Source organism: Falco biarmicus, chromosome Z, assembly GCF_023638135.1.
Source record: "Falco biarmicus isolate bFalBia1 chromosome Z, bFalBia1.pri, whole genome shotgun sequence".
NCBI classification, from domain to species: Eukaryota; Metazoa; Chordata; class Aves; order Falconiformes; family Falconidae; genus Falco; species Falco biarmicus.
Window position 1 is genome coordinate 17340747 of NC_079311.1, and position 15122 is coordinate 17355868.

General features: G+C 42.5%; 1 protein-coding gene across 2 annotated transcripts in view; it reads right to left on the minus strand.

The window, feature by feature from the left end:
- Window positions 1–15122, minus strand: part of DGKQ (diacylglycerol kinase theta) — a 108843-nt gene that overhangs the window by 24298 nt on the left and 69423 nt on the right. For both annotated transcript variants that reach the window (XM_056325263.1, XM_056325264.1), the window contains exons 11-15: window positions 9526–9580; window positions 8329–8390; window positions 7920–8070; window positions 7020–7058; window positions 5244–5359 (exon numbers count right to left, since the gene is read on the minus strand). In XM_056325263.1, coding sequence (XP_056181238.1) covers window positions 5244–5359; window positions 7020–7058; window positions 7920–8070; window positions 8329–8390; window positions 9526–9580 — 423 coding nt within the window. The remainder of the gene's footprint in view (window positions 1–5243; window positions 5360–7019; window positions 7059–7919; window positions 8071–8328; window positions 8391–9525; window positions 9581–15122) is intronic.

A 15122-nucleotide genomic window follows, 5' to 3' on the forward strand; every position in this document is an offset into this window, starting at 1 on the left:
TAAGGTAAAGAATGGAGAAATCAGGACAAATTAATGAGTAGGTCTGTGGGGAAGCAAACTAGAGTCTGATGTTGAGATACCCCACACCATCATCTACCTGTGAGCTGATCTGGATGCTTAAAAATAAATGATTGTTTGGGGCTTCTCAGTATTTGAGAGATTTCCTGAAATTTTGCTTTCCTAAAAGAGCTGGGTGCTAATCCTCTGCAAGTCACACCCTGCCAGATGTGTCAAGGTACCCACAAACACATAAAAATCCTTCTCCTCTGTGTCACTGCCTGCACGAGAAATGCCCTCTGCCATCCAGCGTGACTTGCAGGCATAAACAGAAAACACACCGTGCAGAACACTAAGCAGGTAAGAAGGCTGGTGGAGCAGGTACACATTTCTCTTCACGCCCCTTCCTTCCTGGTCCTCTGGATTCTACCAGGGACATTCAGATTGAAAATATGTATGTTTTCTCTAACAAAAATGAGAAACAGGGCCTGTTTCGGCTGACAGAGACAGAATAGACTCAAAATTTTGTTTTGCTGGAAAGGTTTCACTGCTGGCAGAACAACTAGGCTGGCGAGACAGAGGCTGCAAAGCTGTCCATGCAGCTTTCTCCAGAGGAATCACCTTCAAACTATACTGTGGTGACTGCTAGGTCAAAATACTTCTCACCTCCACATTCACACTTTCTTGGAAAAGGGGAAGCAACTACTCAAAGTGTGCCCAAGCACAACAAAGGTAATACAATTATTTCTGTTAAGCACATGGAAAGGATATTTGTAGCCAGCAAAGGAAGTTGAAGGGAAACAATGCATGCCACTGTCACAAAAGGGAAGGACTTCTTGAGTTGTAAGGTCAACAGCTCAAGGATCTACATATCCCAACAAGAGAAGTGGATTTCCTCCCTTTGAGCCATCACAAGCATTAACAAAAATAGTAAGCAGAGCTCTGGCTTTTCCAGAAGTAAAGCCCTTCTTGTTACTCCATCAGTTCCTGCACCATCATGTGCCATACCCCATTATGAACGGGCCCTTGAAAATCCCACAAGCGATGACAGGCAGAGCAGCTCTGAAAGGAGGCACCATGTCCCATGGGGTAACAGGGCAAACTATTCCCTTCCTGCACTACTTGTTCCAGCTTCTACTCTGTCTTACCTTCCCATTTCCCATTTCTTCCTCTTCAAAGCTTTTTTACTACCTAAATTTCACCTCCCGTCATTTCGGCTTTCTGAACAATACAGGCTATCTGAAAGCTCAGGCTTGTTACAATGCCTGGAAACTTGTCAGGTTTAAAAAAAAGGTGGGAAGGGGATAATAGAAAAAAAATAAATCAGTTCTGCAGCTCAAAGTAAACAAAAACTTTTTCAAAAAGGAATGAAAGAAAAGAAACCAGCCCAACATTCATATTAAACAAATACTTTACTTGAATATGGACAAGAACATTTGATTACCTTTTCTTCTTAAGGAAATTAGTTTCTAAAAATATTGAGTTTGGACATTTAGAAGTGACATGTTGAACACATGTTCAACATATTTATATTACTTGCTTTTACAGGGAAGTTCTAATGCACTGGGTTTAAAACCAAGTAACTAAAATAGTTCACAAGGAACTTCAGGGTATCACATTAATTTCTGAGATGTGGTTAGCTCCAAGGCATTCAAAAGCACAGCTGTGTTTTGGAAAGCCATTTGAGACCTTACCCAACTAAATATATATTGTTGCCAATATGTACTTCCAGTTTCTACAAAACTGCCATCTAAATTCCCTAATTGTCAATTGTCAACACTGTACAAAAAATAAAAGTGAAACATTTACCCTGAATGCTGCTAAGACCCACAAGCAGCTGCCGAGAATGCCTGGATCTAACAAAATATCTCTCTCTAGTGTAAACTGAGCAGTCCTACCACACAAACCCACGTCTGTTCAAGTATCTTCTGAAGTAAATCCCTCACTATACCTGTTTAGACATAAAGAGACCTATGCAGAATAAATAGAAGTATTCTAGAAAGTGCTTAGCCTCACAGTTGGTTTGCTTCCCATCATCATGCTTCATTAAACCTAAAGGATTAAGAAACACTGCTGAATCTCTAGATAAAGGCTAGCTGGTAAGGAAACAATTATTTTTCACTAGGGGTTAAAAATTCTACGGCAGCTTGTACAGAAGCGCAGGGCTGCTGTGTTGCTTTCTGGAAAGTACACACTCCGTTAAAATTACAGACAGACAGAAGGGTCACACTCTTATGCCGCAGAATTTTTTTTTAATCCCTTAATAAAGCCCCAGTGGTGACATATAAATGAGCTTGTTACTGGGCAGAAGGGGATGTGTGACTCACAGACTGAGGACTCCCTCCCCCTCTAGCCCTGGCTTCAGTGCTGTGCTTGAGGAGCAAAATCTGCAGAGGGGTTTTGTGTTGGCTGGTGTTAAGGAAGGGGTTTTTTGTTGGCTGGTGCTCAGGAAGGCATTTATTGTTTCTTAGAGACAGCTGAAGGAGGCCATGTGATTTAGACACTCTGACAGTCACTGTGAATTGCTTAATTTGTCAGGATTAGCACAACGCAGCTTCAGGCTGGGGCAAGATATCTATCATCCCCGCTAATCCCCTTTCTGTTGAGTGTACTGTGTAATCACATCTCACAACAGAGGAGAAGACAATATTCTGTGCCACAGGCCTGCCAGCATGACAACCACGGTGCATCTTCCAGGGTGGTGGGCTGTCTCCAGGAACTGCAGATATCTCTAAGTGACAAGTAAAATTCAGTAATTGCAGGCAGGCTGCCTGCAGTATCTCCCATGTGCAAGGCCCCATGATGCCCCAAGCACAAACGTCCTCCACCGTGGCCAGAAAAGCCATTGCATCTGATGAGGAATGGTGTGCAAGATGTCTCAATGCAACTGGAGCAGCAGCTGGCTCAATGCAGCAGGAGCTCAAGCCTTTTCTTTACTATTTTGGGGAATTGTGGCAGCAGAAGAAATGTGCAAAGTAACCTTTAATGGTATTTTGGCTAAAAGGGTCACTAAACTATCATGCTTTTAAGTTGGACTCATTTGTGTGATGAAGTAGTGAAATGAATGAAATGGAAAAGTTTCACCCATTTGGGAAACCCCCACATCTTTTTCTACTGCTCTTAAGGAACCTAAATACAGTACATCAGAGGGCACTCCACTGCTAAGTGGCATTAGTGATAATACCACAAAAAAGTGTCACTTTCATGCTGATATTTGCCTCATACAATCCTCTGCTAATTTCCTTGTTTCCGGTACTGCAAAAGGTGTTCTTTGTTTTATCACCCATTCTTTTTCTAAGACTACACATGATCCTCTCATTCCCCATTTCTTTGTATTTCACCCACAAGAGGAATGTCAAACACAGCATAAATTTCACATTGTGCTCAGTTCCTGTAAAAGTATTTCCTGGTGCTGTAAATGGTTGCATATTTAACTATAAACAAAGACTAATAGCATCATAGGATAAAAGGATAATTTAGGTCGGAAAGTACCTCAACAGGTCATATAGTCCAACTGCTACCCAAAGTAGGGGCAACAATCACTCATTAGGTTACTTTGGGTAATAGTGAATGGTGTAAGCTGGTGGCCAAAGCCCATAAGAACAACACTTGAAATATTATTTCAGTTAAATCCTGGCTCATTTCAGTGAGAGGACCAAATATAAACAATGCACTCTGAAATGGAAATAAAATGTATGTGTGCATGTACAGCCCCTCTCTCCTTCTTACATACTAGAAATTCATCCCCAGCAGTCCCTGAACTGGAGTTTCTAAAAAAGTATCCTGCATCAGATAACAAATAGCACTATCCCTATTCTCCTGGCATCAAAAAGTTAACTACAAACATATCCGTTATCAGAAAACCAGACACATGTAATCAACAGAGTGGAGTATATTCAGCTTCACACACTGTTCACCAAATCTAGGCTCATAATGGATTTGCCTAAACCACCAAAAACAAGCATCCAAAAGCCATCCCATCTCCATGCTGCCCTCTGTTTCTGGTAACAGAAACTCTCAAGTCTAGTTTGGAGAAGGAGGGACCTTGGTTTCTAAGCTTCTCACAAAACATAATAACTATGTATGCATAAGAACTAGACTCTCAATTTTTGGGGAGGGAGGATAGTTTTTAATCTGGTCAGGTTCACGTAAGCACTGCCACTAGTATCTGCTCATATAAAAAAAATAATTTTGCCTTCAGAAAACTTTGATAAGCATAGGACTCTTGAAATGGGAAAACCAGGCATGTAAGTATGCAACTATGGTTACTGAACTTGAGACCTTCCCATCAAAAGTTGTTTCATAGCTCCCACTCATTATGTATTCTTTTAAGTTTTAAAGGTTCTGTGAAGTTTTAAGAAGTCAAACCAAGACCCTCACTTCATTGCCGTAACACAACTCCAGAAAGACAGTAATTGCAAGATGCACAACAGCTCAGCACAGAGTAACTACGGCTACACTCTTGAACAGAACCTGCATCATACTGGTTAAAAATCAATTTGCTCAGTGAACCATCTCCCTCTTTCCACCCTGAATTTGCTTTGTTAATATGAAACCTATTACTAAACCAACTGATTCATAGGAAAGTGATTTGAATCCATAAAAATTAATAAATCAGAATCAAGCCTGAATTTATGAAAGGATTCTTCCACTCTTTCAAAAGACTATTCTCCTCTGAAATCGACAATGCAGCATTTAAACAAGGTCAGACTCCCTCTGCTACAGAATGGGGGATAGATACTTCATGCTACATAGATGCTACATAGATAGATGCTACAGAAAGGAAGATACTGTAAATGTGAAGATTAGCAGTAGTACTCTACCTCATGGCTAATACGGAAACATGTTTAGTCCCCAAAACAAAGTTGTTGTAAGCATTTTAAGATATGCCGGCTAAAACTAAAACCTCACCTAACTTCTTGACCATTGAAAGAAATAAAGAGAAAAAAAAATATTTGTTTTTGTCCCTGTTATAGCTGTATAGCTATGTAGTTGTGTAGTTGTATAGTTACTCCTGAAAACTCAACAGTAGCAGGACAAGTGACAGCTCACAGAAGTATATCATATACATGAAGTGCAGGCTCTGAAGTAGTACTTTTTCCCCATCACACTACTTACAGATACTTCGCATTTTATTCAAAGGCTCCTTTGAATAAAATGTATTTTCATTTACTTACTACAGAAAAGGTCCTAAGGTAGTTGTTTTTCTTTTAAAGACAAATTTTAAGTTCAAACCCATCTCTTACCCTAACTTCAGGAATCACCACAGTGTTCAGAGGCTTGTCATTGACAGTTGTATCTTTAACTAGCATATATATTCTTTCAGCTTCAGAAAAGCATGAAATTTCGAGTACAACAGCACCTGTAAAGAGGCATCAGAAATATTTTTTACATTTTCTATTATTAGGAAATCAGTATCATCATATCACAGCACAAGTTCACTCAGTTTACTCAGGACATTATTCAGTAAAAGTTACTCTGCAACACTTGCAGTTGCTGGTTATTAGGGAATTGGACTGTTTTGCTCTTTAAGGCTTCCTTCATACCCCTAAACTCACCCCAGATTTTTGTTAAAGCAAAGCAGTTTGAGGACAAGAACTGCAGAACAGACCTGATGCATATTTAAAGACTTCCTTTGGGCTTCAGAAGTATGGCCTATTCCCATACTCTTTTATCGTAACTAACAGGCTGTTCTCATCATGTAAAACTGACAAGGGTGTCAGGTTTCTTTTTGTTTCTCATTATTAAAATTCCAGTAGTTTCATTCATTGACAATATCTCAATAAGAATTATTACAAGCAAAGATTTGGCTTGAGAATCAGTTTAAGATCTTTAAGTCAGCTTAGGTCCTGTGTGGGGAAGCTGCGGAAGAAGGGAAGACAGAAGGGAGAAATAAAAGAAAAAAAAATACTGAGAAGTTAGTCTAAAGTAAGATACTTAGTGAGGAGGAAAACAGGGCAGGACAAGATCAAAATGCACAATGGACAGCATATGAGATGTAAGCTGGTAACACCATCTGGCTGCAACCAAAAGTGAGAGTCAGGAAGTTAACAGAAACATGAAAATACTCAGAATGTGAAAAAACACAATGAACAACAGAAATCACACACAAGCAGAACCACCTAAAAAACATATGCAGGTAAACTTGGTTAACTGAAGCTGTGACATGAGAAGACTGTCACAAAACCAACTATTTTCCATTGACAAATATGAAAAGGAGAAAGCATATCTGAAAGCTTTATGGTTTTCCTTAGGAAAAGTCAGTATTAACTAGCCATGTGGAGATTGCATCAGTGTTCACATCGATGCTACAGAGAGATTCATTTAGCAGTCATGTGAAAGTTGAGCCTATCTGAAACAAATCAGATATGGACACTTAAATGTACACAAGATACATTTCACGCTTTTAACTTTTCCCAAACACAGATCTCCACCTGACCACTGCATTAAAGCTACACAGAGCCACTGCTGCTCTGGGTCTCAGAAGCCTCATGGCTTCTCCGACCTGCCTGAAATAAAATTTGTACAGCAAAAGCAAAGCAACAGCTCGAAGGATGAATGCAGAGATGAGCATACTGATTTTCTTCAGACTCCCCGCCACTGAACCCCCACTTAGCAGGGTGCTAGGAAACAGTGACTGTGAAACAATCCATTGAGTTCAAAACCATCACCAAATGTTACTATTTTAGAAGTCAAAATAAAGAGCAAGCACCTGAAAGGTTTTTAACCATTCAGTGGTGTTAAAACTATTCAGTTCAAAAGCAACTTTAAAACTCATTTTTACAATGAAATACTGCAGCCTTTTGGTACACCAGGCATGAAGCCAGCCTTCTTTTTTTTTTTTTTTTTTTAATAAGGTAACACTAATCCACTGCTCTTTATAAATACAACGTGTTACATTTTACCTGAAGCGCTTTTTCTTATGCAGTAAGACTAACCTACTCTGAGCTTAGGGCCTCTAGTATTAGGCTGCAGTTTTGAAAATAGACATTGTTTGCAAGACTAGAAATCTGAATGCTTACCTTGCGCTTGATAAACATGACTCACAGATACTACATTTGCTGCAAAGAGTGAAAATATAAACACATAAAACCTTGGGTACATTTAGAGTAAATATTTAAAATATTTTTAAAGTTACATAAATATAATGTAAATAAATATTAAAAGTTACACAAATACAGGGAGAACCTCCAGCTAACACTTTCCCACTCCTAAGTTTACTTTGCAAGTTAGAAAAGCTAAACTGACTTTCATGAACAGTGACTATGACTTCTTTCTGACATTTAAAATTTAATTCCTCTTGAAGTTACATAAACGATTGGGAAAAATGCTTCATTTCCTGAAACAAAGTGTGACGCATTCCTGACACTGTTTATAGAACACACTGGTTGAAAGAAGATTATGCAAAATCAATTAGACTTCTTAGAAAAAGAATAATTAATTCTTTTCATTGAGTACTTGCCCATATGTGTGTGCACACTGCTCATACTTCTCTGTGACTAGGCACAGAGCTCATCAACAACATGAAGGAGAGCCCACGCAAAAAATGTCAGATGTTAAGAAAGGCAAGGAACACTCATGCACAGGGAATTAAACCACACTGCCATAATCTGAATGGTGTAAGGTATGTACTGTTCACTTCTAAAAAGTGATGTTTTTTCACTAAAAACAATAAATGGTGTGGTTACATATAACTCAAGTAATGTAATAATAATTCTGTGAATAATAAGCTGTCACATCTCTGATGTAACCACCAGCATGTTAAAATCGATAGTAAAGTCCCCTGTTGAGAGTACAATGCAGACTGATTTTTCAAATAAGGCAGAAAACGTTAAGAAAAAAATAATAAAAAGGAGTTATACATGCTACTACATTTTATTCTGTACAAGTGAATATATCCCAAAATGCACCTGTTTACTTACTTTTGATAGCTAACTCATCCTTGAGAATATTTGTGTATTCTTCAGGGGAAAGCTGAGGTGGAAGGCCACCAACAAATAAATTTACTCGCACAATGGATTTACTGTTTTCCACAATGTAAAATCTTGTTTGATTCATCTGACGTATTGACGTCTACCAAAACAAAGAAAAATAAATGAAGTGACATTTGGCAAAAAGATGCTATGAAACAAAATCCCAAACAGTTCTGAACTTAGCAATCATGTCCTCTACACCTAGAGAATATTATGAACAGAAACAAAATTCAGTCCAAGTATTTAGCTTCTCAACAGATGACCCAGCTACAAGGGTAACTGATTACTTGCTTTTTCTGTAAGAAAGGGGACTGCCTATTGCTTTTTAAAAAGGATCATGTTTCTTTTTCGGCTTTACCTTTCTGATGTCCTTGAGTCTGTTAAGAATCAGCTCCTGATTGTCCAAGACCATGCGCTGAACTAGAGACAGCAAAAACATTAACCATGTTTGAAAGCACTGTAAGTTATTATCGGGTTCAATTAAATAAAAAACAATATAAAAAAATTAGGGAAAAATCACAACTCTGCATACAACTAACATTTACATAAAGGACAATGCAGACCTGAACTACTACTGTTTATTCAACAGAAAAAACACATATGTGCTTTGCACAGTCTGATTTTATTCACAGTTATTAAAACACCACCCTCCCTTAAAAAAAGGCAGAAACAACTCAAAGCCACACAAAAGACAAGAAGTACTTCAGGAACAACCTAACTGTTTGACATAAGACTTTAAAACTACATTCCCTGACAACTACAGTAATAACGAACTTCTGTATTTTATTAAAATATTAAAACAATCGTAACAACTTCTAGCTAAAGTGAAGTTATAAATGATGCTTTAGAACAGAGTACCAGAAACTAACCAAGGTAAGACATTCACAAGGCTACAATAACCTTATAAAACAACTTAGTGGTAATGCTCACAAAGAAAGCGAAGTATCATGCCAGGATTTGAACTACAAAGATATTTACTCAGGTGTGGCCAGGGCATCATCAGACTACTTCAGTGGCTTTATTTATCTCTCCATGCAGCCTTACAAATAACGAAGCACAAAGGAATGTGAACTTGGAGAACACCAGCTCAGTTCCTGCAGGACCACAGACTTGTTGAGCAATGCTAGACTGTGTATTTCTGTACTTGGACTATCTCAGGACTCAAATTTGCTCTTTTGGGGGCAGTGTTAGGGGGGAAAGAGGAGAGAAGGAAGGGAGCCAGCTGAACTTTACAATTAATCTTTACTAAATAACTGCAGCTAAGAAAACTATGTCAGTTAAAGGCAGCTCCCCAAAACAGGGCTCTTTGCCGAAGTTTCAATACTCACCAGAAACCACTAATAAACATTTATATGATGATGAAGAAAGAGAAGGAAACCATATTTCCACAGGACACACAAGAACGAAAAGAAGCAACATCACTTCTGATCAAGTATTTTCAACATGATGGTGAAGTTTCATTTGTGAAGGCATTTATTCTAAAAAATTGACTATGACCACGTTAAAAGGGGGAAAAAGAGCTAGATGTGTCTTTGGCCAATGCTCCTTCACTTACCTTGCTTACTGCCCATAAGCACTTCCACCAATATGAAATTCTGGAGGCGCTCGGTCTGCCAAAAGATACAACATATAAATGTAGTTTCTGAATGAAATATAATTTTGCCAGATGTTTACATTAATGTTATATTATACGCTATGCACACAGAGCATGGAAAAGTAAATGTTTTTACATCAACTATGATGTTATTCCTTCTAAGCCACTCCTCCCGAGCCAGGAATAATCTTAAACACTGAGCCTACCCCCACATGGCGTCAGGCTCCTGTGCCCTTAACTACACTGGCATCCTTGAGCCCCATGGTGAAGTGGCACCTGTAAAGCACAGGTAACTCTACTCCCCTTCAGTGACCAGCAGCTCAACTAGGGTATTTCCAGAGTGTCTTTCCAGAGACAGCATGCACGACTGGGAATGAACCTGGTCTTTGAGAAGATGGCCCAGGAACCAGGCTTGGCAAAAGCAGGCTGACCGGTCCTCATCTCCTGGGGCACTCCACGAGCACTGATGGAACAAACCCCTCTTCACATGTGCCACAGTCCCTTCTCCAAACGAGAGTGCCAGGGACCACCCGAGATCCCTTGCAGACAGATGAGGAAAGCTGGCACAGCTAAAAGTTGAGCCATTTACTAGGACTGCTACAACCCTGGAAACGTGACACTCAGGATTGAGGAAGTCTCTTAATTTTTGGCCTCGAGACTCAGTGGGCAGATGATCTTGCTTTACATGTCATGAACCGGAGTGTTAAAAGCCTCACCTGCTAACATTTGCTTTGCCTGAAATTTCATGAGTGTGACTTGGAGAGGATCTTCAGCACAGACAAACTCTGGATATTAAAAAGAGATTTCCTGTATCTATCTTCATACAGAAGAAGGAGGAAGCCCTTTAAAAAACTATCAGTATCAGAGAAATTGCAATTGAGCCAGTGAATTCAGTCTCTTACAGTGTAAAACTAGCTTCCCAAATACAAAGATGCGAAGATCTTTCCCAGAGTACCTATGCTGTTTGACTGCGGCTTTTTCCAGATGAGACAAAGACTCCAGACAAGGTTTTCAAAGTTTTGTTAAAAGGTCTGCAGCATTTGGGGGAAAAGACTGAAATCAAATGCTAGAACCATACTACGGCGGAAAATTAGCTCCATGCATTAGATAGCTGTGTACACCTAGACAGAGATCTGCAATTATCACCTACTGCAGACAGTCCACATGCATGTTCCTAAATACCCTGTATATAACAGGTGGTGGTTGCCCTGTGTGAGCATGGCTGTTCCCTGGAACAGCTGAAGTGTGCTGATCTGCTGGTGTGCTGACGAGCCCCAACTGCTGAATGAAACGTGCACGCTGCAGCTTCATGCCTCCACACCTGTGTGGCTGCCTAAGACTGCCAGTGTTTTGGCACACTTGCAAATTCTAACGTGTTTCCTAAAAGTCATGCTATCTTGGCAGCAACTGTATGAAAGACAGGCAAACTGAAAGGGGATCATCTTCCAGGGAAAACATGCATCCACAAGATTACAAGATGTACACAGTAATTTCCAGTGAGGTGGGAAGGAAGGCAGATGGTAAAGAACACGGGTGCTGTTCAGCCTTGAGAACTACAAAGATACTGCTCACCGCTGTAAGGAGACAATTCATGCAGCAAAAGCTCAATTAGAGGTCAAGCTGGCCAGGACTGTGAAGAACAATAGAAGGGGGTTTTTAAAATATGTTACCAACAAAAGGCAAATGAGAAATAACGTTGGTGTGTTGCTTGACAAGGTCAGCCACCTCACAAATAGGGATGCAGACAAAGTGGCAACATTTAATGCCTTCTTTTGCCTCTGTCTTTAATACCAACAATGGGCCCTGGGACCACCAAAGCCCTGTGTTGGAAGACTGTGACTGGGGGGATGACAAACTCCTAGTCAACCCTGACCTTGTTCAAGACTTCCTGCTCCAGCTGGTTGTGCATACATCTATGGAGCCTGATGGGATTCATCCCAGAGTACTGAAAAAGCTGGCTGATGCTATGGCAGGACCTCTCTCTGTTATTTTTCAGGGGTCCTGGGAGTCTGGACAGGTCCAAGTCAACTGGAATCTGGCAAGTGTAGACCCAGTTTTCAAGAACGGTAAGAAGGAAGACCCTGGTAGTTACAGGCCTGTCAGTTTCACTTCAGTGCCTGGTAAAATTATGGAGAAGGTTATTCTGGGAATTACTGAAAAACATTTGAGAGACAATGCAGTCATTGGTCGCTGCATGGGTTCACAAGGGGAACGTTCCACATAACCAACTTCCTTTTACGCCAAGGCCACCCACCTAATCGACCAAGGGAAGCCAGTGGATATGGTGGTTTTGGATTTTAGCAAAGCTTTTGATACCATCTCTCACAGCATCCTTCTGGATAAAAATTCCAGCGCACAGCTAGTTAAATCCACAACACGTTGGGTGAGCAACTGGCTCAGAAGGTCAAAGACTGGCAGCCAGTCACCAGCAGGGTCCCCAAGGACTCAATTTTACAGCCAGTGCTCTTTAATGCCTTTATAAATGCTCTGGACACAGGAACTGAATTTGCATTAAGGAAGTTTGCCAGTGACACTAAACTAGGAGGAGCTGTGGACTCCTTGAGGGTAGGGAGGCCTTAGAGAGATGTGGATAGGCTATCACCAACTGTATGAACTTTAACAAGAGAAAGTGCTGGATTCTCCACCTGAGATGGAGTAATCCTGGTTATAAATACACACTAGGGAATTACAGGCTGGAGACCAGCCTGTGGAAAGAAATCTGAGGGTTTGGGTTGATGGCAAGTTGAATATGAGTCAACAGTATGTCCTGACAACCAAAAGGACCAGCTGTCCTGGGGGGCATCAAGCCCAGCACAGCTAGATGGTCTAGGGAGGTGATTGTCCCGCTCTACACTGCACTGGTACAGCCCCACCTTGAGTCCTGAGTGCAGTTTTGGGTGCCTCAGTATACAGAGGACATAAAACTATTAGTGCACCCAGAGGAAGGCAACCAAAATGGTAAAAGGCTTCAAGCGCAAGACTTAGGAGGAGCAGCTGAGGTCACTCTGTCTGTTCAGCCTGGAGAAGAGGAGGCTGAGGGGTGACTTCACTGCACCCTACAGCTTCCTCTAGGGGGGCAGCGGAGGGGAGGTGCTGATCTGCTCCCTCTGGGGACCAGAGGTAGGACTCGAGGAAAAGGAATGAAGCTGCGTCGGGGAAAGTTCACATGAGACATTAGGAAAAGGTTTGTCACTGAGGGCATGCTTGGGCACTGGAACAGGCTCTGCAGGGAAGTGGTCACGGCATCAAGCCTGTCAGAGTTCAAGGAGCATCTGGACAATGCCCTTAGTCACACAGTTCAGTTTTAGGTAGTCCTGCAAGGAGTGGGCAGTGGGACTCAATGATCCTTATGGCTCCCTTCCAACTTGAGATTCTGTGATTTTATGTTTTCCTATGCAGAGCAGCATGAAGAAGTAGAAGACAAGCACAATCGTCCTTAACAGTGAATGCCAGTTTCCCAACAAGGTAAAATGTGCCCCTGTTGAAGGGCTCACCGAGAAAGCTTTAAACTGGATTGGAAGGGGGAAGGGAATAAAACCAAGCTCATCAGAAATGAGCCTGGGGGCGGCATGCCAGGGCTGCAGGAGAGATCGATAGCACAGCTGAAGTCTATCTATGCCAATGCCCAAAGCATGGGCAACAAACAGGAGAGGCTGGAAGCCACTGTGCAGCAGGAAGACTATGACATTATCGCTGTCACAGAAACACGGTGGGATTACTTTCATGACTGGAGTGCTGCAGTGGGCGGCTGCAAACTCTTCAGAAGGGCCAGGCAAGGGAGGAGAGGCGGTGGGGTAGCTCTGTGTGTCAGGGAAAGTTTCGACTGCCTAGAGCTGAATGATGGTGACAGTAGGGTTGAGTGGTTATGGGTAAGGATCAGGGGAAGGGCCAACAAGGTGGATACCCTGGTGGGAGTCTGTTATAGACCACCCAACCAGCATGAAGAGGCAGACAAAACATTCTACAACCAGCTGGGAGAAGTCTCATGACCACTAGCCCTTGTTCTTGTGGGGGACTTCAACCTACCAGGTGTCTGCTAGAAACAACAGAGCAGAGAGGAAACAGTATGCGGGGTTCCTGGGGTGTGTGGAAGACAACTTACTGGCATAGCTGGGCAGGGAGCCAGCCAGGGAGATGCCCTGCTGGACCTGCTGTTTGTGAACAGGGAAGGACTGGTGGGCAATGTGGTGGTCAGAGGACATCTTGGGCATAGCGATCATGAGATGCTGAGAGTTTTCAATTCTCAGAGAAGGAGGGGGGCGGTCAGCAGAACCGTTACCTTGGACTTCTGGAGGGCCAGCTTTGGCCCATTTAAGAACCCGGTTGACAGAGTCCCTTCAAAGATAGTTCTGAAGGGCCAAGAGGTCCAGGAAGGCTGGACATTCTTCAAGACTGAAGTCTTAAAGGCGCAGGATCAGCCATCTCCATGTGCTGACAGCCAAGGCAGTGGGGGAGAAGGCCGGCCTGGCTGAACAGAGAGCTTTGGCTGGGACTCAGGGAGGGAAGAGAGAGTTTAACATCTCTGGAAGAAGGAGCAGGCAACTGTGGAGGACTGTAAGGAAACTGTGGAGAACTACAAGGAAGTCACAAGGTTGTACAGGCCGAAGATCAGAGAGGCGAAAGCCCAGCTAGAGCTCAGGCTGGCCACTGCTGTAAAAGATGTCAAAAAGTGTTTTTACAAATACATTAGAAACAAAAGGAGGGCCAAGGATGATCTTCATCCTTTATTTGATGGGGGGAAGGAGGGGGAGGGGAGGAACACTGCCACAAAGGGTGAGGGGAAGGCTGCAGTACTTGATGCTTTCTTTGCCTCAGGCTTTAATAGCAAGACCAGGTTTCCTCCAGGTACTCAGCCCCCTGAGCTGGAAGACAGGGATGAGGAGAAGCAGAATGAAGTCGCCACAGCCTAAGAGCAAACAGTTAGTGACCTGCTGCTCCACTCAGACATGCACAGGTCTATGGGGCTGGGTGGGATCCACCTGAGGGTACTGAGGAAGCTGGTGGAGGAGCTCGCCAAGTCACTCCGTCATTTATCAGTAGCCCTGGCTAACTGGGGAGGTCCCAGAAGGCTGGAGGTTAGATAACATGATGACCACCTACAAGGAGGATCTGGGAAACCACAGGCCTGTCAGGCTGACCTTGGTGCTGGGGAAGGATAGTGAAGCACCATCATCCTCAGTGCCATCATGCAGCACATGCAGGACAACAGGGGGGTCAGGCCCAGCCAGCATGGGGTTATGAAAGGCAGGTCCTGCTTGACAAACCTGATCTCCTTCTGCCAGAAGATGACTCTCCTAATGGATGAGGGAAGGGCTGTGGATGTTTTTTAAGTGGACCTTATTAAAGCCTTTCACACTGTCTCCCACAGCATTCTCCTGGAAAAACTGACTGTTCAGGACTTGGGTGGGTGTGCTCTGCACTGGGTTAAAAGCTGGCTGGACAGCCAAGCCCAAAGCGTGGTGGTGAACGGAGTTACATCCAGCTGGTGGCCGGTCACAAGTGGTGTTCCCCTGGGCTCAGCATTGGGGCCAGCCCTGTTTAATACCTTTATCAACGAT